The 27415-nt window shown below is 42.5% G+C and overlaps 1 protein-coding gene across 1 annotated transcript in view; it reads left to right on the top strand.

Annotated features, from left to right (window-relative positions):
• LOC116524095 overlaps positions 1-26444 on the top strand; it is a 116184-nt gene extending 89740 nt beyond the window's left edge. Inside the window, exons 22-36 of the mRNA XM_032239179.1 lie at positions 881-1054; positions 3964-4059; positions 6218-6354; positions 9009-9147; positions 10161-10313; positions 11874-11975; positions 15477-15614; positions 16879-16970; positions 18905-19031; positions 19207-19354; positions 20726-20805; positions 21384-21499; positions 23352-23484; positions 25512-25561; positions 26132-26444. Of these exons, the coding sequence (XP_032095070.1) occupies positions 881-1054; positions 3964-4059; positions 6218-6354; positions 9009-9147; positions 10161-10313; positions 11874-11975; positions 15477-15614; positions 16879-16970; positions 18905-19031; positions 19207-19354; positions 20726-20805; positions 21384-21499; positions 23352-23484; positions 25512-25561; positions 26132-26308 (1862 nt within the window). The 3' untranslated portion in view covers positions 26309-26444. The remainder of the gene's footprint in view (positions 1-880; positions 1055-3963; positions 4060-6217; positions 6355-9008; positions 9148-10160; positions 10314-11873; positions 11976-15476; positions 15615-16878; positions 16971-18904; positions 19032-19206; positions 19355-20725; positions 20806-21383; positions 21500-23351; positions 23485-25511; positions 25562-26131) is intronic.
• The last annotated feature ends 971 nt before the right edge of the window (positions 26445-27415 follow it).

Here is a 27415-nt window from a genome sequence, read left to right as displayed (position 1 = left end):
CTTGAAAAAGCACCTTGGAAGAACAATAACCTGGATGACTGGTAATCTCCACAGACACTAAAGCAGGTCCAAAAATGAGCATCTCTCAGGCCATATTACTTTTAACTTTAAATAGTCATGCTGTCCAAACCTCAGGTCTAAAAATCATTTGTTTCAGTAGCAACGTTTTTTTTTTCCATCCAGCCCAAACAACAAGCAGTGAAATATAATTTCAGACCTGGTAAAGCCAAACATCTCTTTCCTTTGCATCTTGTAACACTTTATATGTAACTTGTGGTTTTTTCACCATATAAATTTAGATAATCTTTATGCCATTGTTTAAATGGCCCATCAATTATCAAACTGGTTATTGTTTGAATCAAAAACATCATTTTTGGCAAAACATTAGTTTTTTAGTCAGAGTAATGCCCAAATATTTTATTTTCTTCTCAATCTTAAAACCAGTGTTCTGGTTCTATTTGCTCTTCTAAATTCTTTTTTTTTTTTGACATCTTTGTCTTCTGATCATTAATCTTATAACCTGCTAATACACCAAGTCCTTTTATTTTCCCATTAAAGTTTCTATTCCCATGAATGGATCTTCCCAAATTAAGACCAAATCATTGCAAATGCCTCAATGTATATGCTTTTTTAAAACTTAACCTCCCTAATTCTCTCACCTTGTCTTCTGTCATTATTCATTATCTCAAGAACTAACACGAAGAAGGGTAGACAGGGCCAACATCTTTGTGTCTCCTCTCTTTTTGAATCTCACCTTTTGTTGCTTTAATTCTTAGCTTTTTGAGGATTGAAAGTTATTTCATATATGTATAGTATATTTGTTGCTATATATATTTCAAAATGACTATTTATTAATGGGGTCCTCTCTTCTCCTACTTAGCTGGCCATTGCCTTAACCCGGGGATCCCAATTGGTGGCCGAAAAGAAGGAAACCAATATCGAATAGAATATAGTGTCCGCTACACTTGTGAGAATGGTCTTACTCTTTTTGGATCCAGTGAACGGATTTGCCAAGAATCAGGAAGCTGGAGTGGATCAGAACCAGAGTGTCGATGTGAGCAGAGGGGAAAGAATGCCTGATAGGATGAATATGGGGCTTAAATACTGAAAATGTGAATCTTGGGGTTGTGAGAGGAATTCTTGATTACAAAAATTATTGTATAGTGTTGGAAGAAATGTCCTTCTGAGTTCAGTTCCAAGTGGAGAGAAAGACACTGGAAACATGGTGACTGTTTGGAAAGATGGTTTTAATGGTGGACAAGGTCACATGGCTTGAGATGCTGGGGGAAAAGGGAACAGATGCTGAGAGTGCCCTGTTTTGATGCCCTTTCTGGGCCCCACTTTAGAGTTTCTGTTCCTGTGTAAGAAATCTATTCTCATTGGTGGTCAGACTCCCAGGGGGAGGGGGTCTTAGCTAACTTTATAGGCTGTTTGTAGGGACCCAGGCTTGGTTGAGCGTTGCTGGCTGATATGATCTTGCCAGGTGCCATGTGGTGAGATGGGTAAGGGGCTAATCCTATCATGTCCTGAGGGCCATGTCTTAATCCCATCACTCTGGATCTGAAAGGTGTAGATCTTTGTTATGTAGAATAGATTGGCTCAGTCTTAATGGCCCATTGACAAAGGGGGTGGGGGCTGAGTTTCTGACTCCTGTTTAGGGGAAATATTCTGCCCTTTTAATATTTCCTAAAATATTTCATTTTTCTAGGAGAGGGGTGGGTGCTGACTTCCTACAATAGGAATACCATACCTTCATCATGGTTTGGTTGTTGCATTCAGGGATTATGTCAGAGGCAAGCGTCAAATATAAGGTCCAAACCATGGTCAGGTGACCTGACTTACTTTCTCATTCTCCATGCAAATTTTTTTCCTAGCCATATTAAGACGTTTATATTACACAGCTGAGACCAGTTTGGTGTAGTGGTTAAGGCATCAGGCTAGAAACTAGGAGGAATGAGTTCCTTAGGCACGAAACCAGGGTAACCTTGGGGCAGTCAGTTTCTCTGAGTCCTAGGAAGAATGCAAATCACTTCTGAAAAACTTTGTGGAGAAAACTGCAGGGACTTTTTCCAGATGAGCAGAATATTTTTTTTTTACTACTTCTTGTAGTAGCTTAGAAATGTTTTGGGAAATCAGCCCTGGGTTTCTGTTAAGAGTTAGTTGATGAAATTCACCTTAAGAAACACTCTAACTTCAACACAACGATTGGGTCAAATTTCAGAGCTTTGCTTTATTGTCAGTCAAGAATTCATAATAAATATATATTTATTTATTTATTTATTTATTATGTATTAATTAAGCAGATTTATATGGCTGCCCAACTCACATGCAGTGACTCCAAGCAGGTTACAACATGCCATCCTTTCAACCAGGAAGCACCATTTAAGGCGCTTCCTGGTTGAAAGGATTAGGTGGTGACATCTCCCTTGCCCTTGGGGGAGCTTGTTTCATGTCCCCATCAAGGAGCTGGAGCAAATGACAGAAGCTCACCTCTGCGATGCAGCAGCACCCGGATCTCGAACGTGGGTTTCCTAACCTCTAACCCAACGTCCTAACAACGTGAGCTATCATGCTCCTAGCATTAACGCACAACCCTACCCTGCCCTGTCAGTACAAGAAATGCAACCACACCAATCACTTGATAGGCTCCATATCAGCCTTAAGTCCCCAGGTTGATGGACAGAACCAGATCTTCAGGGCCTTTCAGAAGAGTAACAAGGTGGGGATGACTTGTGTTTCCAAGGAAATGATATTTCAAGGGAGGATAAGAAAAAAAGAAAAAGAAGTATTGAGACTCCCAGCTCTCTCTGTTGCAGCTCAGTGGCTAAGCTTGTCGATCAGAAAGGTCAATAGTTCGGCAGTTCAAACCCCTAGTGCTGCGTAATGGAGTGAGCTCCCGTTACTTGTCCCAGCTTCTGCCAACCTAGCAGTTCAAAAGCATGTTAAAGTGCAAGTAGAAAAATAGGAACTACCTTTGGTGGGAAGGTAATAGCATTCCATGCGCCTTCAGTGTTTAGTCATGCCGGCCACATGATCACAGAGACATCTTCGGACAATGCTGGCTCCTCAGCTTTGAAACGGAGATGAGCACTGCCCCCTAGACTCGGGAACGACTAGCACATATGTGTGAGGGGAACCTTTACCTTTAAGGCATTAGCATCAAATCACAACTTTTTGTGTTGTCATAGTACTATGAACAAATGCCTTGTTTTACTGCAACAGAGAGAGTCGGAAGTCAATGTTTCTTTTTTTTTTCCTTATCCTCCCTCACTTCTCTTCCCCCTCTTCCTTGCCACCGTTTTCCTATTTACTTTCATATTTTGTATCTTATTTTATTTTATAACCCAATAAAAAGGTTAAACTGAAGGAAATTATATTCCATGGGAAATGTTAAACGAATAAATATCAAACCAATAAGCCAGCTTTATGGGGTGGGCGGGGGTGGTGGTGGACAGTCATCAAGGAAATCACAGTAGAGAAAAGTATCTCAGAGAATAATAATAATGTATTCTTTTACTAAAAACATATAGATGGACCTTTAAATGCTATATACACTAGAACAGAAATATTAATTACATACGTAATGACATACAGTGCCCCTAAAATGGACCAAACAGGTAGCATTAGACCAGGGGTGTCAAATCCGTGCTGTCACGTGATGTATCGTGACTTTTTCTCTTTAACTAAACCAGGGGTGGGCGTGGCCAGTGCATGACGCATCTGGCCCACAGGCCATGAGTTTGATACCCCTGCACTAGACAGTCTTCTATGTTTATCCCAAAGGATCCCAGAACAGCAAAATGTGTAATTTCCCTTCTTAATACTTCAATCCTGGTTTTCATAAAAAATAGTTCTGTTTATTTTGGGGCATTCTCTTTTATAATTTATAAAAGAGAATGCCCCGTAATGTTATAAATATAACATTCTCTGTTATTAATTGAGCCTCCTCTTGTTCCTTCCCAGACCCATATAGTTTTGACACCCCAGAAGAAGTTGCCAACAATTTCATTTCATCTTTGACTGAAACTGCTGAAGCGGCAGATGCCAATAGAAATATCTGTAAGTCTTTGTAAATGGAACATGCTTGGATAATTCCCTTCCTAGCATAACAAATGAGACGACAACTAACATCGTCAGATGCTCTCAATTTCTCTGAGTAGTAAATATTCTAGGCCAATTTAAGGGGATATTGGAATATTATAATATTGGAAAAAAGAACACCAAGAGGTGTTCCGATATCTGAGAGGTTGCCACAAAGAAGAGGGAGTCAAACTATTCTCCAAAACACCTGAGGGTAAGACAAGAAGGAATGGGTGGAAACTAATCAAGGAGAGAAGCATCTTAGAACTAAGGAGAAATTTCTTCACAGTGAGAACAATTCACCAGTGGAACAACTTGCCTCCAAAAATTGTGAATGCTCCAACACTGGATGTTTTAAAGAAGAGATTGGATAACCATTTGTCTGAAGTGGGATAGGGTTTCCAATTCTGTTGTTCTAAAGCCATTATCTAGGTTTTTTTTAAAAAGACAACTACAATCACTCTTCTTTCCGTTCAAGAATGTTAACTAGCAGAACTCAGTGATACTGATAATGTTACCTAATAACATTTTAAAAAGCACCAAGGACTCTATAGCTGAATCCTGAGTTACAAAGATTATCTTCTATGAGCGAATTGTTAAAAGCATCACAACTAAGACATTGCACAACATTTTTCTAAATATTCAAGCAGATCCATCAGTTGAGGAAAAATGGAAGCATATCTCAGGGATACTTCCAAGGCAGAAGATTCTACCCATGATACCTTGGGCATGAGTGTAGACCCCATTCTCTCTCCGTGGATGCCTGTTAGATTAACAGCTGCTGTTACTCATAGACATATCTATCTGCTACCTTCCCCTGAACCATCTTGCAGCACTGAACTAAATCTCACCTCAAAATACAGAGATGTTCCTAGTTATCAAGGGAATAGCACCTGGTCGTAATTTCCATTAATGAAATTTGCAGCAGTTTGTTGTGGTAGCTGTACCTTATTCTACATTATTTCATTTCAGTAGTGCCTCTACCACCGTGTGTGTAGTTTTCCCCTTCAGTGTTAAGCCAGTATTTTCTGTGCATTAAGCGTACTTGGTCATTGGGGTGCCTGTGTATATGGAAACACTTGGCCTTCCCTGTATTTTGTAAAGCGTGTTGCATTTTTATATATCTTGGCATCATCACAGACCAGTGATTTTGGCTCTTCAGATGGACAATGTCATTTTGACTGTTGAATCAATAATACAGATTAACAGAGTTGGAAGGGACCTTGTATGTCATCTAGTCCAAAGCTGAACCCAAGGAGGAGATGTTACATTTCTGACAGATGACAGTCCAGTTTCTTCTTGAAAACTTCCTGGATTAAGCTCCCACAACTTCCAAAAGCAAGATGTTCCATTAGTTGATTGTTCTCGCTGTCAGAACATTTCTCCTTATTTCTAGGATGAATTTCTCCTTGTTCAGTTTCTATCCATTATTCCTTGTCTAGCCTTTAGGTGCTTTGGAAAATAGCTTGACCCCCTTCCTCTCTGTGGCAGCCCCTGAGATATTGGAACATTGCTATCATGTCATAGAGCCGAGGTGGCGCAGTGGGTAGAGTGCAGTACTGCAGGCCACTTCAGCTGACTGCTAGTTCAGCAGCTCGGCGGTTCAAATCTCACCGGCTCAGGGTTGACTCAGTCTTCCATCCTTCCGAGGTGGGTAAAATGAGGACCCAGACTGTGGGGGCAATATGCTGACTCTGTAAACCACTTAGAGAGGGCTGAAAGCCCTATGAAGCGGTATATAAGTCTAACTGCTATTGCTATTGCTATTGCTATGTCTCTCCTGGTCCTTCTCTTCACTAGACTAGCCATGCCCAGTTCCTGTAACCTTCATATGTTTTAGCCTCCAGTCCCCTAATCATCCTTGTTGCTCTTCAGGATATACAATATAGTTCAGTATATACAATGTAATTCAGTATATATAATACAGCTGAACTTCATTCATTAAAAACAAAACAAAAATGAGGCTTTATATCAACTATTGCAGTTAATTGATTGATTGATTGATTGAGTGAGTGAGTGAGTGATCATGTGCTATCAGTTTGCAATTCCTTCATTCCCTAGGAAAAAATGTCTAGTATATCAAAACTACACATAACTGGGGAAACAAGGTAGGAATATTATTTCTTTTTCTCTCCAGCCTCTACACAGAAGCGAAAAATTGTCATTAAGAAAGGAGGCACAATGAACATCTACTTTCTCCTCGATGCCTCAAAAAGTATTACTGCAGCGAATCTCAACAGTACAAAGAATGTTACAATCAAGTTGATTGAGAAGGTATGAAAGAATCAGATAATTTCTTTGCTCAGTCCTGTACCAAGAAAATACTGATACTAGTTACAAACCAGGGTTTATTAAACTTCGCCTCTTTAAGATATATGGACTTTAAGACGCAGAATTCCTCAGCAGGCATGATGAAATTATAAGGCAAAAGTAAACTACTTTTAAGAACAAGGGGATACTGGAAATGTGGAAAGCCACTGAGAAATGGCTGCCGTTGTGAGCCTGGCCCATAAAATTCTCATTAACTTCATAAAATATTCTCTCCCATCCCATGCAGGGATCTCCAAACTTGGCAACTCTAAAAGTTGTAGACTTCAATTCCCAGAATTCCTCAGCTAGCCATGTTGGCTGAGGAATTCTGGGAGTCAAAGTCCACAAGTTGTAAAGTTGTGGGAACTTTGTAAAGCTGAAGGCCCTTCCAGATAGTAAAAAATGAGGCTAAAGCTTAGTGAAGTTTGCTTTGCACCAAGGCAGTTACATCATCATCATCATCATCATCATCATTATTATTATTATTATTATTATTATTATTATTATTATTATACAATTGTATCACAGCGGCCAGTTGTTTCGCCGGATTTGGCATTGGTTACTAGTCGGGCCCCACCCAGGGGCCTAGGACGTCGTAACGTATTTTCGTAATATGCGTGCAGATCCAAGCAGTGCGGCTTTTTGCATTTGACTGATGGTGATTTTGTCAATTTTTAATTGTTTTAAATGTAATTCCAGTGCTTTTGGAATAGCACCCAGTGTGCCAATTACCACTGGAATTACCACTGCTGGTTTGTGCCATAGTCGTTGAATTTCGATTTTTAAGTCCTGGTATTTTGCGATTTTTTCATGTTCCTTCTCGACGACCCTGCTATCACCTGGTATTGCGATGTCTATGATTGTGACCTTGTTTTTCTCAACCAGTGTGATGTCTGGTGTATTATGTGCCAGTATTTTGTCTGTTTGTATACGGAAATCCCACAAGATCTTGACCATCTGATTTTCGGTGACTTTTTCAGACTGATGTTCCCACCAGTTTGTTGCTGTTTTAATATTATAATTTTTGCACAAATTCCAATGGATCATTTGTGCTACTGAATTGTGCTGCAATTTATAATCAGTCTGCGTGATTTTTTTTACAGCAGCTGAGTATGTGATCAACAGTTTCATCAGCTTCTTTGCAAAGTCTGCATTTGGCATCATCAGAGAATTTTTCGGTTTTGGTCTTAATGGCATTTGTGCGGATAGCTTGTTCTTGCGCAGCCAGGATTAGTGACTCTGTTTCTTTCTTTAATGTACCTGCTGTTAACCATAACCAAGTTTGTTCACTGTCCACTTTATCTTTTATTTTTTCCATTCAGAACCTTGCAAAAGGGCCAGCAACAGCTCTGCTGCGCCCTGATTGGCTAGGACGCAGCAGAACTGTTGCTAGCCACAATTCCTCCCTGATTGGCCAAGGAACTGCGTCAGCGGTTGCTGCCCAGTTCTCGGCCACCGATTGGTTAAGAAATAGTTACTTCTTATATAAATACCTTGGCGCGTGTTTGAAGAGTTTGAATCGCTGTCAGTTCGTTCCTCTGTTGAATAAACCTGTTGCTGTTTGCAAACCTGGCTCTCGCGTCGTTCCTGCATCGAACTCCAAAACCCTTAGTCCAGGGGTGGGTGAATCCCAGAGCTATCTACCAAATACCCCAGGAATTCAATCCTTGGCATCACGATTTGACATTTTTCTTTTTTCAAACGGAGGCCCTTTTCCTGAATTCTGATCAACACAATTCGCAAACATTTCAAAAGTTATTCTTTATTTGCAGTTTACTTGCAGGGGATACCAAAACGTCATCAAAATATGGGATGACTCCTGGTATCCCCTGCAAAAGTCGTTTCATGACACTTTGAAACAGTCCAGGGACAATACTGACACTGAATTGCAATCTAGTGCATTTGAATGCACCCTTATGTGTCACAATGGTTTGGGCCTCCACTGTGATGCCATCTGCCAGCAGTTGCTGGTACGCCTGCACCATATCTAATTTAGCAAAAAAATTTCCCCAGACCCAGGAGGTGCAGTAAATGCTGGATGATTGGCACAGACATGCGCTTTGCCGAAGGGCCTTATTCAGGGTGCACTTATAGTCCATGCAGATGCAGACTGACCCATCAGTCTTAACTGGGGTCACAATAGGGATCTCCCACTGGGCATGGTTAACAGGCTCCAAATCCTTTGGCCAATTAGTTTCTCCAATTCTTGGTTAATTTTAGGTCAGAGGTCAAAAGCACTTTTATAGGAAGCTATCAGGTGGCTCAGCCGATCTGCTGTGCCCTTTCAATACGTCAACCTGCAAAGCTCGGGAATGAGGCATTTGCAGAAGTTCTACAATAGGGTATCCCCAAACTTTTGTGGAAGTCATAGAATGGGGTAGCCTTGGACTTTGCAAAGGTTGTCATATTTGTAAGTCTATGTCAGCAAGAATAGGCCAGGTTGAAAGGCTGGGAATGTAAAACCTTCCGTCACCAGCAAATGCTTTTTGGTGGGAGATTTTGTGCGCTGAAGTGTCTAAGCCAGTCCCATACTGTCCTTTGGACTGAATGTTAATGAACCTAGTTGAGAAATGCGGTACACGTCTTGCTTCTTTTTGTCTCCTGGTTTCCCTTTGCAGATCTCCAGCTATGACGTCTCCCCCAATTATGCCATCATCACTTTTGCCACAAACAGCAAAGAAGTTTTGACCACAATGGATCCACGCAGCACTGATTCAGCCTGGGTGATTGAGCAACTACAAAATATTCAAGTTTCTGGTGAGATATATTTCTGAACTTTGCCACAGAGATAGGTCTGGCTAGAAGAACATTTTGCTCACCCACAATCTGTTTCATTTTATAATCTGAACAAGGTCTTTTTCATACTTGGTATAAATAGGTTTACCCACTTATGTGTCACTCTGTAACAGTTTCGTTCTATTCCAAGCAACATCTACATCCTTGAGTCTTTTACTATACTACCTGTATAGTAGCCAAAATATTGTTGCCTGCATTCTATAAACTAGGAAGTATTAATATACATTCAAAATGCTTAAGGAATTCTTGAGACTGAGAAACATTCAATACTGAAGAACGACAGCTCTTGATGTTTTTCTGAGGGGAGGGGTGAAGATCAATTAGGTTATATTGCTGCTGCAGGTATAGCCTGAATAGCAAATGAGATTTGCTAAGGTAAAGATAAAGATAAAGGTTCCCCTTGCACATACTGTATGTGCTAGTTATTCCAGACTCTAGGGGGAGGTGGTCATCTCCATTTCAAAGCTTAAGAGCCAGCACTATGTGAAGACATCTCCGTGGTCATGTGGCTGGCATGACTAAACAGCAAAGGCGCATGGAGTGCTCAGAGGTGGGGTGCTCCCAGTGCAGCCCAGATTGGGTGAACTGAAAGTAGTGGCAATGGGAGGCTCCGCCCACCCACCCGGATGCTTCTGCACACGCGCAGAAGCATCACACGAACGTGCCCGAACGGTAATAAAAAAATTGGCAACCCACCACTGGGAATGCTGTTACCTGCCCACCAAAGGGGTCCCTATTTTTCTACTTACATTTTTTACATGCTTTGGAACTGCTAGGTTGGTAGAAGCTGGGACAAGTATCGTGCACTCACCCCGTTACACAGCACTAGGGATTCGAACCGCTGAACTGCTGACCTTTCAATTGACAAGCTCAGCGTCTTAGCCAGTGAGCCACCATGTCCCTTTTTGCTAAGGTAGCCGTGCAAATAATTGTGTTCAGTTTTCTCCTTTTATCTCTTCTATTTTTCTCTTTAGAGCATAAGATAAAGTCAGGAACCAACATCAAGAAAGCCTTGACAACTGCCTATGAAATGATGATTAGCCAGGAAGCTGAGGAGAAGAATCGTGGATTAAATCCTGCTCCTATTGTCAATTCCACACGCCATGTGATCATCCTCCTGACTGATGGTGAGGAAAATGAACACATATAAAACAACTTTATTTTTTTCAGCTACTTTTTAATATTTAATAGGGCAGCTACTTCAATAGTTTTTGGAAAGAAACTTTACGCTATTTATTTAACCAATATATTTTTTACTCTGCAATTTAAATGAAATTTAGGGCTCAATTTTTTTTTCTTAATATATAGTGTGTATTTAGGAAAAGTTGTTTTATATTCTTATCCTTTTCTGCATCATCTTTCAGAATCTAGAATCCACAGGTTCAAACCTTATACTATGTGTATAAATCCCCCCCACTCTCCAAATAACCTTTTTTATTCAAAACATTACAGTCTAGAAAAAATTGTACACAAACAAAACAAGAGAATTTACAAATCTGCATTAAACAGAACAAAAAACACAAACACACGTATATATATCATCCAACTTAGTTGAATACTGATAAATATATTGTAACAATGTTAGTTTCCCCTTCTTTTCCAAACTGAGCCCCAAATTTTTTAAATTCTACCTCTATTTTCTATTTATTTGACCTGTCAGCTATCTACTATATTAAGAACAGTTAACAGGCAAAGCAACAGAAAAAATAAACTTTCAAAATCTGTTAACAATATATTATTTTATTTAACTTGCAGAAAGTCTACCATGACTTCTTTATCTATTCCAAATCACCACAACAGTTATCTCTGATCCATCCTGGATGAATATCAAATATCCTGATTTTCCCCCTAATAACATATCTTATGAGTTGCTGTCTGATTAAATATAGAAAGTCCATTGTCCAAAGTCAATTTATCTTCCCCAAAAAGCCCAGTCAAAATTGTTTTCCAATTGCTTATAATAAATCCATCCCCAATCTCCATCAATCTTCACTCATCAAGCCTGTCAGCTCTAAGTCTGTAAGGTCCATACTTTTTTTTAGCCTTCTCCATTTGAATTTGCAGGTAAAAGCATTCTTTAGAACAAAGAAAAGACATGCCGTGTTTCTTTTGACCCCCCCCAAATAAATGCTTGGCCTTATTTTTGGGGAGGTTTATTACTTTTGAGGTGCAGGAGGTGGCGAGCATGGTCTCTTCATGGCTGCTGCTGTGTTGCAACGTTTTCGGGGTGGGCTTATTTTAGCCTATGCGCTCAAAAGCCCAATTGGGCTTATTATCCAGGGAGGTCTTATTTTCAGGGAAACAGGGTACATACAAAAATCATATTAAAATCCAGCAAGGGGTTAGAATAAATCAGCTTTTGACCAATCAGTTAACAGCACCAAAAACCAGGTTTGCCAAAAAACCAGCTTAGGAGAAAAATATTTCCGGTATTCAGCACACCATCTTGGGGGAAGTCAAACCTTTTTTGGATCAAGATCACTACTGAGTCTTTAAATTGCGTATCAAAAAATTAATGGAGCTGGGGGAAATTTCCTTTTATTTCAGTGATTCAATTTCATTTGAGTTGAATGAAGTGAGTTATTTCTATAATTCCACAGAAACTTTGGACTGTAGTGGGACTACAGAATTTTGAGAGGCAACTTGATCACTTCTACCATATAATAACTGCTACTCTCAACCCTTAGGTCGCTTCAACATGGGTGGGGATCCAATGCCTACCATGAAAAGTATTAAGGAATTCCTTAAGATTAAGGAATCTGGCTCCAATTCTCGCAACCAATTCTTAGGTAAGTTCTAACAATCTACACATCAGGAAAGAAATGGGGACAAAAATACTTTAAACCAGAATTTCACAATGTTTGGCCTCATTTGCCTGCAATAAAGAGGTTTAGAGGTTTATTAACATTTATAGGCCGCCCTTTTCCCTGAGGGGACTCAGGGCGGCTTACATAAAATCAAGGGAGGGATATACAAACAATAACGTAGACAAACATAGAATAAAATAATGAGCAACATTCATTCATCATTCGGGAGGGGCAATTATCTTTGTCCCCAGGCCTGACGGGCTAGCCAGGTCTTAAGGGCTATGCGGAAGGCCTGGACGGTGGTGAGAGTACGAATCTCCACGGGGAGATCGTTCCAAAGGGTCGGAGCTACTACTGAGAAGGCTCTCCTCCTTGTAATTGCCAGCCGGCACTGGCTGGCAGATGGAACTCGGAGGAGGCCCAATCTATGAGATCTAATTGGTCGCAGGGAGGTAATTGGCAGAAGGTGGTCTCTCAAGTACGCAGACTCACCACCATGGAGGGCTTTATGGGTGACTAATAGCACCTTGAAGCGCACCCGGAGATCAACAGGTAGCCAGCGCAGCTCGCGGAGGATAGGTGTTATGTGGGTGAACCGAGGTGCACCCACGATCACTCGCGCGGCCGCGTTCTGGACTAGCTGAAGTCGCCGGATGCTCTTCAAGGGCAGCCCCATGTAGAGCACATTGCAGTATTCCAGCCTAGAGGTCACAAGGGCCCGAGTGACTGTTGTGAGGGCCTCCCGATTCAGGTAGGGTCGCAACTGGCGCACCAGGCGAACCTGGGCAAATGCCCCCCAGCCTGAGCGATGGAGTACTGGTCAAATTGTTGGGAGGGAAGCACAACAGCCACTCGGTCTTTTCCGGGTTGAGTACAAGCTTGTTAGCCCTCATCCAGTCCATAACGGCCTCAAGGCCTCGGTTCATCACGTCCACCGCTTCATTGAGTTGGCACGGGGCGGACAGATACAACTGGGTATCGTCCGCATATTGATGGTATCTTATCCCGTGCCTGCGAATGATCTCACCCAGCGGTTTCATGTAGATGTTGAATAGTAGGGGGGATAAGACCGAACCCTGCGGCACCCCATATGTTAGGGGCCTAGGGGTCGATCTCTGCCCCCCCACTAACACCGACTGCGACCTGTCCGAGAGGTAGGAGGAGAACCACCGCAGCACAGTGCCTCCCACTCCCACCTCCCGCAGTCGTCGCAGAAGGATACCATGGTCGATGGTATCGAAAGCCGCTGAGAGGTCAAGGAGAACCAGGATGGAGGGATGACCTCCATCTCTGGCTCTCCAAAGATCATCGGTCAATGCGACCAAAGCGGTTTCTGTGCTGTAACCGGGTCTGAAGCCTGACTGGAAGGGGTCGAGATAACTTGCTTCCTCCAAGGACCGCTGAAGCTGGAAGGCCACCACCTTCTCAACAACCTTCCCAAGAAAGGGAAGGTTGGAGACTGGACGGTAGTTGTTAAGAACAGCTGGATCCAAGGATGGCTTCTTCAGGAGGGGTCTCACCACCGCCGCTTTTAGCGCGGCGGGGAAGTTCCCCTCCCGAAGAGAGGCGGTAACAACCGCCTGGATCCAGCCTCGTGTCACCTCACTGCTGTTAACAACCAGCCATGAAGGACACGGGTCCAGTACACAGGTGGAGGCACTTACAGCCCTCATGGCCTTGTCCACATCCCCAGGGGCAACATCCTGAAACTCAACCCAGAGGTGGTCTACTTCATCCTCTTGTGCCTCGGCTGGAACTGCAGAGATGGAGTCCAAGTCCGACCGAAACCGAGCAATTTTGTCCGCTAAGAATTGGGCATAATCCTCAGCTCTGCCCTGTAAGGGTTCCCCCGCTTCCCTCCTATTTAGTAGGGAGCGGGTTATCCTAAACAGGGCGGCTGGGCGGGACTCAGCGGACGCAACCAAGGTGGCTATATGAGATCTTTTCGCTGCCCTAAGTGCCCTGGTGTATTCCTTGGTGCTGATGGTTACCATTGCTCGGTTCGATTCGGACTTATCGGACCTCCATAGGTGCTCTAGGCCAATATATAGGCCAGAGGTAGTATTCAGCAGGTTCTGACCACTTCTGGAGAACCAGTAGTGGAAAGAGAGAGAGAGCACAAAGAGAAAGTGAGCAGACAGCAGAGAGTCAGAGAGTAGTTGGAATGTACCAACTCTTGTCATACTAACTTCAGGGGTTTCTCCCCCAAATCTATTGTAATATGTCAAAGAAAGACTTAAATCATCTAGGCTGAAGGTCTCTAAAAGATTGAATCATTGCAACCGGACCAAAATTTGTTGAGCTATGTAAGGTTTTAAAGGTTAAAAGCAAGATGTCTATTTGATGTAAATCTATGATATAGATGTGTCAATAAAGTTTCTAAATAGTCTTCAAAAGCAGCCCCATATAAAGTATTTTGCAGTTACACACAACACACACAGACACCAAAGGTGTTATTCAGCAGGTTTTGACCAGTTCTGGGTAACAGGTAGAGGAAATTTTGAGTAGTTCGGAGAACCAGTAAATACTACCTACGACTGGCCCCGCCCCATCTATTCTCTGCCTCCCGAATCCCAGGTGATCGGAAGGAAATGGGGATTTCGCAGTAACCTTCCCTGGATTGGGGAGGGAATAGGGATTTTACAGTATCCTTCCCCTGGAACACCCACCAAGCCATGCCCAAAGAACTGATAGTAAAAAAAAATTGAATCCCACCACTGCCACACACACATTGTTAGTGTGGAATGGATGAATGGACAAGTTTAGAGTCTGGAATTTGTACACAATTCAGTGCGTACATTACTCTCGCAAATACATACTTTTTGTATGGATTTTTTTCCTAAAATGCATTTTTTATTGCTGGTGAACTGCAGATTTCAAATGATATTTAAGAATGTTGGTTCACATGTATACATTTAGGTTAAGAAACTTCATTAAGTTTACATTCAGTGGAGATCTAAGCAGGTTTGTCCCTGATCCTTCAAGAGGGTTCCTACTTTTCTGTTGATTAAGAACACATATAACTGCCTTGTTTAAAAAATGTAGTGATGGGCCATTGAGAGAATTCCCATACTAGATGAAATAAGTGTAGATATTGAGTATGAAATGAGCAGTTTCCAGGCTAGGTATGAACATAATGCAGGGGTCTGTTTAAACCCATACAAAGATAAAAGTAATTTATATCTTTGAAAACGGCAGTGGGCAAACTGTTGTGTGTGGCTTTATTTTTGCCTGCAGTAAAACAAATCCTCATCTAATCCATCTGGTTTTGGAGTTTTCTGTCAAAATTAGACAATGAAATGTCATAATGAAATGTCATGAGATTTTTGATAGATAGCTTGGTCTTAGCCAGGAAGATTGACAACAATTGCAATACTGTACTTTATTAAGGACTCACCACTACAAACTACTGTTGCCTTATTTTTGGTCAGAAACATTAGTCCTTTCCTCCCAACCTATGTCCCTATCCATGCTTGCTTGCAGATGTTTATGTCTTTGCTGTTGGAGATGAAATCAACAGGGGAGTCTTAAATGATTTGGCATCGAAGAAACCTGGTGAAAAGCATTTCTTCGTAATGAAGAACATAACCAACCTGCAAGCGTCCTTTGATTCAATGATTGGTAATTTCAACCTACCTTTTGTTGATTTGTTTGAATGCTTCTATAGGGCTTGTAATCCTTCTTGGAAAACTATTGCATTTCAGGACCCTGTGGATTTTACTTCACTAGTCGTTGCTAGCAGGCAGTACTCATCCCCATTTCAAGGCCATTGAGCCAGTGCTGTCTGAAGACATTTCCATGGTCATGTGGTTGGCATGACATCGCAGAACGTTATTACCTTCCCACCAAAGTGGTACCTATTTATCTATTTGCATTTATGGGCTTTCGGACTGCTAGGTTGCAGGAGCTGGGATGAGGATGGGAACTCACCTGCTTGCTTGGAGTTCGGGTCTTGAACCTGAGCTGTCAGATTTCCAGCTGATTGTGCTGCCCCACTTATTTACATGCACATGTGTTTTTTAGAGGGTTTATTAAAGTTCCCCAGCAGTTCCCTTCACCCAGCCTCAGAACTCTCCCAAATAATTCCAGCCACAAGCAGGCCAAGATTAGTTCACAAGGCAATGGCCAATACTCCATAAAACAATAGAAAGTTACCCCAACAAATAAGTCCACCAAACAAACTTGAAGTCATCAGGCAAAACTGAAAGTACATCCATGAGGGCTCACTCGGCAAGAGAAGTTCAGAGTTTCCAAGGCACAAAGTCACCAGGAAGCACGAACAAACACACAGTCATAAGCCAAATATGTTGTTCCCAGTAACACCTCACTGTGCTCGCCATGATAAATAGCTTTCCAGTGGAGCCCATCAAGACAGGCAGGGCCTTCTCCTGAATAATCTGGCAGATCTCATTTGCTCTTGTTTTTTCTCTGTCCTGGGTGCTTTCGGATCCACCACGGAAAGTAGCTCTTCCTCCTCCTCTTCACTCACCTGAAAACTCCCCAGCTGAAGCCTCACATAAATCTCCTTCAGTCGGCAATTCAGAGTCATTAATTAACCTAGTTCTTGATGTGCCAGGAATGAGCTTGTCCTCCCTTGAGCTGGCCTCCGAGGAAGAGTCAAAGGAGTTGTCCGAGGAAGACATCACACCAAGAAGCCCAGCATCCTAACCTGAGCCACTGTGCTGCCCTGTTGAAGGACCCACCTTTCCAGAATTTACCCCACTTCCATTTTTCTGCAGAGTGTGACTTTCCATAGCTACCTAATCTTCCTATTTACCCTTCTTATCCTTTTCAAGGAAACCTTGAATCATAGTTTCCTGCCTAGCCTCCATGTTATTAGGCCTTCAGCTTTTGTAGAAAACTCAAAGTGTCTCTCTCTTTCCAGATGAGAGCGAAGTTTTGTCTATGTGTGGCTTGGCAAAAGAACACCTGAAAGATCAGCAGAATAATCCCTGGAATACCAAGATCGCCATCACGGTAAGGGAGACCTTTGGAACAGAACTGAGCTCAGAGAAGAACACTTTCTTCAGTTATAGAGGTAGCTCTCGGCTTACAGCAGTTCATTTAGTACCGTTCAAAGTTACAACGGCACTGAAAAAAGTGACCATTTTTCATACTTGCGTCTATCGCAGCATCCCTATGGCCATGGGATCTAAATTTGGACACTTGGCAACTGACTCCTATTTATGACGGCTGCAGTGTCCCAGGGTCATACAATCCCCTTTTGCGACCTTATGACAAGCAAACTCAATGGGGAAGACAGATTCACTTCATAAATATGATTCAGTTGCGAAATTGTCTGAATTTTGCTCTTGTGACCATGGGGATGCTGTAACGGTTGTAAGTATGAAAAATGGTCACAAGTCACAAAATGAACTGTTGTAAGTCAAGGATTACTTGTTTCTTCTCTAAGGCATTATACCATTATACTCATCTGGTTTTCCTTCTTATTATCTTGATTGCTATCCTCTGGACAGGCTGCATTTTTCAAAGTCCTTCCCAAACGTAGTGCTCGTACTTGGATAAAATATAATCAATGTACAATAGAGTGGCATGGGGATTTTTCTTGATGTTGACATTATTTTTATTGTAGATGCAAATTCAGTGGCATTAACTCACTAGCTGATGACTTACCAATCACCAGGGATCATTGCGATACAGAGAGAGTTAAGGATTTATTTTATCTTCTCTCTTTGTCTGTAATGGTGCTTGCTTTTGGTCTAAGACAGGGGTGTCAAATGCAATTTCATTGAGGGCTGCATCAGGGCTGTGCTTGACCTTGGGGGGGGGCGTGGCCAACTGGGTGGCCATGGCCAGCTGGACACCACTCCCCAAACTGCTGGCATGTTTCCTATTTGCATTGGATAGACTGGCCCGTAGTGACTGAAGTAGACTGAGCCAGCCCCTGACATTTTTCAGGATGGCGCTGTGGGCCGGATCCAACCACATTGCAAGTCCATGGGCCTTGAGTTTGATACCCCTGATCTAATTGTTGTTATTTCCTGTCACTTTGTTGGCATCTGCTCCCACACACAATAGAATACAAGCACCTACAGGTAAGATATAGTTAGCTGGGCCTAAGGAACCGTCTAAGTGCTAAGTGCTAGAAAACAATCCAGCTCAGAGAGCACCAAGGACCCCTCATTTCAACTCTGAGTTACAAATATTCTCCTTTATTAGTTATTATCCAAGGACCTGGGAAAAGTGGGGAAAAGGCAGAACTGTTGTAGCTGATTGCAACTCTTAGAGAGCAATTATTGCCCAGTATAGATTACAGTACAGGTGGACCTAAGGCTAAGAACTAGGATTATCTAATATCACTTACAGGAGGATGGTGGTGCAGTGGTTAGAATGCAGTATTGCAGGCTAACTCTGTCCACTGCCAGGAGTTCAATCATGACTAACTCAAGGTTGACTCAGCCTTCCATCCTTCCAAAGTCGGTAAAATAAGGACCCAGATTGTTGGGGACAATAATGCTGATGTTGTAGACCACCCCGAGAGTCACAAAGCAGTGTTCCCCAACCTTTCTGGGTTGGTAGCCTGGCATGGGGGTGAGGGGAGGTGCTCACAGCCCTATACACGGTTACAGTAGGTGTTGGTGCCAGCAGCCCCATTCGTGGTGTACGCGCCTGCCACTCAGACGATTGGAGTTGTGAGTGCTAGTGCCCGGTGCTCAGGCAGCCCAGTTATGAATAGGCCACAACCTGGTAGTGGACCACAGCACACAGGTGTGGGCCCCCCATTGTACGTCACTGTGGGGGGGTATATACTGATGATTCTAAGTGTTATTGCTATGGTTAATTTGCATAACGAATAAATTCTATTGAATGTAGTGGGAATTATTTCCAAGGAAATCTATGTAGGATGCTTTTGTGACTTACTCGTGGCAATTTTTCTCTTCCAATCACAGCGTTCTGGTGGCGCAGGGTTTGGCCACTGCAAAGGAACCCTCGTTTCTGAGTATTTTATCTTGACAGCAGCTCACTGTTTCACTATCGATGATACGGCCGACCACATCAAAGTCACAATTGGAGACAGTAAGCACAATGATCTTTTGAGAGGAAGCTGATAGCGTGGTCAACTGGCCAGGAAAGAAACATGCCTGGCTTTCTGTTCAAGAATAACCCAATGGGCAGGGGTCATGTGGCGATAAGCTATGCAGCCCAAGGCAGCAGAAAGTCTATGTTTTACTTTCCTGTTTTACTTTCCTAGACAAGCAACCGTATCCTGTGGCTAACATTTACCTCCACCCACAATACAATGTCGGAAAGCTGAAAAATCGTGGAATCCCTGAATTCTATGATTATGATGTCGCCCTGATAAAACTTGGCAAAAAAGTTGAATTCAGTTTCAGTGCCAGGTGAGATCTCACAGAAGAGAGAGAGAGAGAGAGAGAGAGAGAGATGGCAGAGCACTTTCAATTCTGTCTCAAAGGAACATTGGAATCAAGACATTGGTTTAGTTGTACACAATCCCTAGTTGTTGTTTTTTTAATCTCAGACTTTTATTATCAAAGACAAGCTGGTCGTTTCATATTTAAAAGGCAAATTGATGGGATGATATGTCTTAAATCAGTGAGTGGTGCTGGGGCCTAGAGGTGGAGCTCTGGCTTCACAATCAGGAGGCTGTGAGTTTGATCCTAGATAGAGGCAGATGTTTATCTCTCTGGGCACAGTCGCAGTGGTGGGATTCAAATGATTTAACAACAGGTTCTCTGCTCTAATGATTGGCAGGGTAGGCGTGGCTGGGTGGCCATCTGATTAGGTGGCCAATTCGATGTCACTCACATCAAACCGGTGAATACCACCACTGGCACAATGAGAATGTATCTACTGGGGAAAAAAACCTCTGCATTGGCAACAGGAAGGGCATCCTCTTCCAATAAATACTCAGCTCCATTCAGTTGCCCAGACTCCACCCCGCAAGGAATTATGGGGTCATCAAAAGAAGATAATATGTGTTTTTCCAAACTTGGGAACTTTTAAGAGGTGTGGACTTTGACTCAAGGAATCCCTCAGCCAGCATGGGGCCTCCTGTTTTATTTTAGTTTGAAAAGTATTTATACATTAAAGAATTATCGTGCCCGGGGAAGAATAATTCTATTTAAAAAGATCTGAAACTTAAAAGTCATAATGAGGTTGGTGTCTCCTTGCACTTCTTAATTGCCCTCAGAAGTGTTTGGTGTTCCATCACTGAAGGCTTTGAAAAAGAGACTGGAAAACCATCGGTCTGAAATGATACAGGGCAGCAGCTCCCAACTTTTTGGGCACTAGGGACCACTTCTGTGAAGAAGGTTTTTTTAAACAAACTCGAGGGGGTGTGGTTTTATGTGCTGCCTGCACCCCATGGATGGGCTTTGCTTGTTAGCATGGCCCAGTTGCTGGCATGCTGCGGACCAGTGCCAGTCCATGGACTGGGGCAGGGGTAAAATCAACTTACCTTTGCTACTGGTTCGCAAATGTGAACACATGTGCGCTTGCGCTTGCTCTGCTCGCACTCGCCATCTCCGTGCATGTGCAGGACCTTCCACGCATGCACAGAGTGTCAAAAACAGGACGTGATGACATCTGGGCAGGTGGGCCACCACAACCGCTACCGGTTGACCCAAACCAAATAGAACCAAGTGAATTTCACTACTTGACTGGGTGTTGGGACCCCTAATGTAGGGTCTTCAGCAAGAGGTTGGACTAGAAGACTGTCATTACTCTATGTTCTATGTTCTCCCCCACAGGCCAATTTGTTTACCGTGTACACAAGGAACAACCCGAGCTCTGAGGAAACCCCTTGCAACAACCACTTGCCAGGACCATGGTAAGAGGATTATTTATGTTTAAAAAGTAACCACCATAGGGCAGAAAGGCAGTAGGTTCCCTAGGCAGCAAATCTTCTCCCAACGTAACATTTCTCAACTTTGGCAAGTTTTGTAGACTTCAACTCCCAGAATTCCTTTACGGCTCTTCTGTGAACCTGTTCTCCAGAGGTGGGTTGCCCGGAACAGCTGAACCGGTAGTAGCAGCGGCAGAAGCCTCTGACCCCCTCCCCCGGACACTCCTGCGCATGCGCAGAAGCATCACAAGTGTGTGCGGGAGTGCGCCCGAACCAGTAGTAAAAAAATTGGCAACCACCACTGCTGTTCTCTGAATTTCTTTGCACCCCTCTTGTAACGAGTTGCGCTGTATCCTAGATTGATTCAATCTCGTACATGAATGAATTGGACTGGGGGCAAACTTGCTTGAAACACTGGCCATGACTGGTCCATGGGATTGCTGATTCTTCCCTCATCTTCCCCTATTCCTTTGTTCTCCTCACTAGATGTTCCTCTTCCTTCCAAAGGAAGGAGCATCCTTTGGCAGTTCATTAAGCTCTTTTCGTGTTGCTTGGTTTAACAGAAAATGAGCTGCTACCTGTGGGAAACATTCGTTCTTTTTTTGTAAGTGACTGTAAGTACCAACACGAAAGCATTGGACTAGTTCGCAGACCTGTTCAAATCAAGAATAGTGACAAGGTAAGATCTTTGTGCAAGAAACCCTAAAAGGATTAGGTGGAGTGAAGCTCCCTTAAGTCAAATCTAACACCTGAGGACTCCAAAGTATTACATATTCCTTCCTCCCTCCCTCCCTCCCTCCCTTATTCCTCCCTCCCTCTTTTTCTTTCTTTCTTTCCTTCCTTCCTTCCATGCATCCTTCCATCCATCCTTCCTCCCTCCCTCTTTTTTCTTCCTTCCTCCCTCCCCCCTTATTTCCCCTTCCCTCTTCTTCCTTCCTTCCTTTTCTTTGGAGTCAGACAATGCCTCAATTGACTACATTAAATTAATAATAAATGTAGAGAATTTATATGACTGTACAAACTTTACATGACCCTGGCAACTAATAGTAAAGGCATATTCACCCCCACGCACTCACCCCCCCCACCCCACACAGAGATGTTCACACAGATGCATGCGCGCACGCACACATACACACACTCTACATAAAATTTAAAATAAATAACTTCCAGAGTGTTTCTGGAACTAAATAATTATCAAGTTAGGATAATAACTATTTCCAGGGTCTTCACTGGATTATTGTATTTCAATAATGATTGAATCTTGTATATAGATAAAAGAGTTCTGAAGAAAGGAAAAATCCTGATCTTGATTTTAGAGGATGTCTATATTTTTATGGGCAAACACTCTTATAGGGGGGGAAAAAACCATATTCAAAGGGTACTTGCAGCTGAGGGTCAAATGGCCAAGATTTTATTTTGTCTGAGGATAGCTATTTGCTGGGAAGGGAATCAAAAAAGGCAAAATGACACTCACAACACTGTGATTAGAGCTGTCCCTTTTTTAACACCTTTTGTTGGATTATACCACTTTGCTAAGTAGTGAGGTGTTTTTTTTTTTTACCATTCCTAATGGACACGCCAATTTGACCTAATTCCTTGTGTGTCCAGTCACACTTGGCCAATAAATAATTCTGTTCTATTGTATTCTAAAAAAAATAGTATAAACCTAATTCTCTGTCAGGAAATATTTTAAGAGCTGATATAAGGCAGGGAATGAGTCAGCAAAATTTTTGGGCTGATATTACTTTAAGAGGCTGTATATATAAGAGAGGCCCTGTGAGGGTGTGTGCTTCTGTGCTATAGCTGATGAGTGATTGCTTGCTCCTGGGTTATCTCAAAATAGTCACTATGTGCACACTCTGACATTCTCCCTAAAATGGTAAATCTGTCCCAAACGGGCTGAGTATAAAATGTCCTTTTATAATTTCTCCGAATTCTTCAGAGATGAAAATTAGGCTTGATGGACCAGGATTTTAATGTAGCCATCACTCCAGCATATTCAGAGGTGATATTTAACCGGTTTTGACGAGTTCTGGAGAACCGGTAGCAGACATTTTGAGAGTAGTTCGGAGAACCGGTAAATACTACCTCTGACTGGCCTCACCCACATCTATTCTTTGCCTCCCAAGTCGCAGCCGATCAGGAGGAAATGGGGATTTTGCAATAACCTTCCCCTGGAGTGGGGTGGGAAAGGAGATTTTACAGTATCTTCCTCCTGCCATGCTCACCAAGCCATGCCCACAGAACCAGTAGTAAAAGAAAAATTGAATCCCACCATTGACTGTTATTTGGTGAGCTGAATAGAGAATACGGTGCAGCTTGTAGCATCTCTTGAAGACAGAAAAGAGGAGACAGTGGAAAGATGACTGCACCAATGTCACAAGTAGAGACTTACCCTAAACTGGGACTTATTAAAGACTGCATTCAAACAATCCCCACTCCAATGAGCTATGGCTAAATGTGATGATTATGTAATGTCCCTTAATGATCCTCTTTGTTCAAATTTCTCTGCTTCCCTTTTCTATTTCCAGAAAATGGCCTGTGAACAAGATGCACGGAATGCCAAATTCTACAAAAACATTACCAATATCAAAGATGTGGTGACTGATAACTTTCTCTGCACGGGGGGACAGGATCCTGTGCTGGACCCCAATACATGCAAAGGTGAGGTGAATAACGGTACTCTCTACTGTTTCCGGGTTTCCTATCCCTTGAAGGTTTCGTGAAACCTCCAAAGCTTCATGGCAACTGATCTTGCAAGTCACAGTAGATCAGCATTTGCAGGAAGAAAGGGAATGATTTATTAACAATATTTAAGAATATAAAGGTAAGGAGATCCTATGTTTGCAAGGATCTAAGAAAATGCCTGTTGTGGCCCAGCAGCGGCCGGCTGAGCTGTTGGTGGACTCTGACAGCGATGACCGTTATGGGACTGCTCTGGAGGATGAAGAAGACTGGAGGGTGTTTGGAGTCGGAGCAGGGATTAGAGAGGCCTGTTGGCCACCAGGTGGCATCTGAGTCAGGGAGCAGTGAGGAGGAACAGAGGGAGGTTGTCCCTGATATGCGTGTGTGTAGAGCTGAGAAGAGAGGAGAGCAGCTTTGGAGAAGATGTTATAGAAGGAAATAGGGACAGCTGGCTACTGTTGTGACCCCTCCCAAAGAGCTTATAGGTGGAGCGATGGGAGGGGAATCTTTGCAGGAAACAACAGCCCACTTTACCAGCTGTTGAGAAAGCATTCCGTAAGTCTAATCTTGGTTTCTTGAAGATAGCATTCTAGGCTCCTAGCCAAGGGGTGGCTTTATTAGTTGTGGCAGACAGCCAAGCCTGTGTCTGCATATTCATTAGAATCACGGGACAGAACAATGCCCTTCTGTTCCTTTTGGCTCTGGACCCTAGTTATAACTGATAAGATACCTAGGAAGGAGATAATTGGACTTTTCAACAGTAATGATCACATAAACACAACAACAGGTATTAATATATTTCATTCTGAATCTACTGTATAACAAAATCAACAGAATAATAGAATTGAAAAGGACTTTGGAGATCTTCTAGTCCAACTCCCTTCTCAGGCAGGAAGCCCTATATTTCAGGGTCTTTCAATGTAAATGCAACCGTTCATTAATATAGCTACACCCCCTAGACTTTGGAAAACAGAGGCATGATGGTTCAGCGGTTATAGATGCTAAGCTTGTCAGCAGGAAAGCTGAGGGCCCAGGTTCAAGACCTGAGCACTGTGTGACAGGGTGAGTTCCCATTCTTGATCCAGCTCCTGCCTGCTTAGCAGAATTGGACATGATTGAACAGGGGAAACCTTTACCATTCCTCTAGACTTTGGAAGCAGTTTTCTGTTGCAAGCTGGTTAGATTCAAATTGGATCAAGTTACAGGGATGGGTCAACTTGACTTACAGAAAGTAGCATCTGGGTGAGCCATCTCATAAGGCTCAGAGTATTTGAGAGAAATATTTATATATGTAAAGTGTTTTTCATGGTAAGAAGTTATATATGGTTCTTCATATCATATAGATTAGCATTTCTCAGCCTTGTCAATTCCAAGTTGAGTAGACTTCAACTCTCAGCATTCCCCAGTCAGCATTCCCCCAGCATGATCAACTGGGGAATTCTGGGAGTTGAAGCCCACCCATCTTAAAGTTAACAAGGTTGAAGAACACTGATATAGACAAATGCATTCCTATAATAATCTAGTTTTTTAAAGGAAAATCTGGAGAAGACTGTTTTTGGTAGAAAACCCCTTCTCTAATACACCCTCTTCCTCTAGTTTTTACATCACTGAATCATGTCTACATTTGAATACATGTTGATCATCATCTCCTTTGAACGACCCCATAATCCCTTGTGGGGTAGAGTCTGGGCAAGTGAATGGAGCTAGCAGAGTGTTTACTGGCCGGATGCCCTTCCTGTCACCAATGCGGAGTTTTGTTCAGCAGAAATATTCTCACTGTGCCCAGAGAGAGAAATATTATCTGCCTTTACCTAGGATGGAACTAACAGCTTCCTGATTGTGAGGCGAGAACTCCACTTCTCTAGACCACCACACACTCATTTGGATACATGTTGGTGCCTGTCTGAAATTCTCCCATGAGCTGGATTCCTATGGGTTATGTAGATTTGATCTGTCCATACCCAACTCAGTCCCTTGATTAAATCCCTTTTCCTTTTGGCTTGCAGGTGATTCTGGCGGTCCTCTCATTATTCAGAAAAAGTTGCGTTATATTCAGGTGAGTGGTTATTTCACCGAAACTGCTAGACAACAGCAGATGTGTGTGTGTGTGTGTGAATGGCCCCAATTAAGCCTGTCAGCTTCAGATCATTGCCGGGATGAAACTCTTATTATCTTTCTATCCCAAAGGTGATTTTTCAAGAAGCAACCAGACTTTCTTTGTTTTTCCTTAAAGATGTTTTGCTTCTCATCCAAGAAGCTTTCTCAGTTCTTGGATGAGAAATGAAGAAGCTTTTTGGATGAGAACTGAAACATCTTCAAGAAAAAGACAAAGTCCAGTTGCCTCTTGGAAAAGTACTTTCGAGACAACCATGACCTGGATGATTGAGAATCTCCATAGACAGATTATCTTTTTGCTATGTGTAAATTGGCCGCATGGCTCCCAATGCCAAAAATTATCACAGAATCTTCAGATTGAATTGAGATGTCTATTTGCAGCCATAATTTCATCGTCTTTGGTAAAGCAAAGATTTTTTACTCCCTTTATCTGATGTTGGTTTTCCTCCAATAAAAGCTATCAAACCCCAGGATTAAGTTTCTCACATTTTTCTATCTGTACCTTCTGTAGGTTGGCGTGATTAGCTGGGGTGTGGTTGATGTCTGCGGTCACCATGGTACAACATGTGAGGCACCCAACAAATTGAAGAAGCGTACCTCCTATTCCAGGGATTTTCACATCAACCTCTTCAAAGTTATTCCATGGCTCAAAGAACAGCTGGCTGATGAGGGATTGGAGTTCATCTAGAGAAGTTCTCTTCCCAGCCCGTTCGGATGCTCTGTGTAAATAGAAATCGTTCCCAGTAAAGTCTGTGTTAACAATGGCTCTCCAATGTAACTGTATAGACAAAACAATAAATGTGATATGTGTTGTCTTTTGCTTATCTCCTATGTTGGAATGATTGGGTTTAGTATCTAAGCAGAAGCATTTGCAAGAAAAATCAAGAAGGTGACTGTTGGGGACCCTGAGCCCCCTATAGGTAGTAATAGTAGTTTATTAACTTATAGCTGATAACCTGGTGTTGCCTGGATATTTATAGACGTCGAAGCATTTGTCTGACAGGGAGCCATTGAGAGGGGCCTTTCTTCCCCCTACTTCCATGCCCATCCTCCATGCCCTCTCCCTTCCCACTCTAGGATGCTGCACTTGCTCTCCTTAATGGCCCAGGCATTCCAGAGTTATGCTGCAACACACACACACACACACACACACACACACACCAGGGTGCCTCTCCACCCCACCCCGCCCCCAGTATTTGTTTCCAGAGGGTAAGTCATCTGTGTACTAGTTTGGTTGAAAATACTCGAGGCATTCCAGAGTTATGCCGGAACATATATACATACATCCATTTATATATAGATAGGATAAGGATAAGGATAAGATAAGATATAGGAGGATGAGGAGGAAGAAGAAGAGGAAGAGGAAGAGGAGGAGGAGGAGGAGGAGGAGGAGGAGGAAGAAGAAGAAGAAGTAGAAGTAGTAGTAGTATTAGTAGTAGTAGTAGTAGTAGTAGTAGAAGGAGGAGGAGGAGGAGGAGGAGGAGGAGGAGGAGGAGGAAGAAGAAGAAGAAGAAGAAGAAGAAGGGAAAGAAAGAAAAATTTGTTTTTTTAAAAAAATTATTAACAAACATGTAAAATACACACATACAAAACTAGACATACACCACATTCACCCAACACAATACGAACAGGAGCTTCCTGTTCTTTCTAATAGTAATTATCAATCGATACCGTTCACCTTATATTATTTCCCGTTCTATTGTATTTCATTTGGATTTCACTATTCTTTTTTTAATATTTTTTTATTTTTGTTAAATAGACAACATATACACACAACAATAGAAAAAGAAAAGAA

This window comes from Thamnophis elegans, chromosome 2, assembly GCF_009769535.1.
Source record: "Thamnophis elegans isolate rThaEle1 chromosome 2, rThaEle1.pri, whole genome shotgun sequence".
Classification (NCBI taxonomy): Eukaryota; Metazoa; Chordata; class Lepidosauria; order Squamata; family Colubridae; genus Thamnophis; species Thamnophis elegans.
The sequence above is the reverse complement of the archived record's forward strand: the minus strand, read 5'-3'. Positions and strand labels throughout refer to the sequence as shown.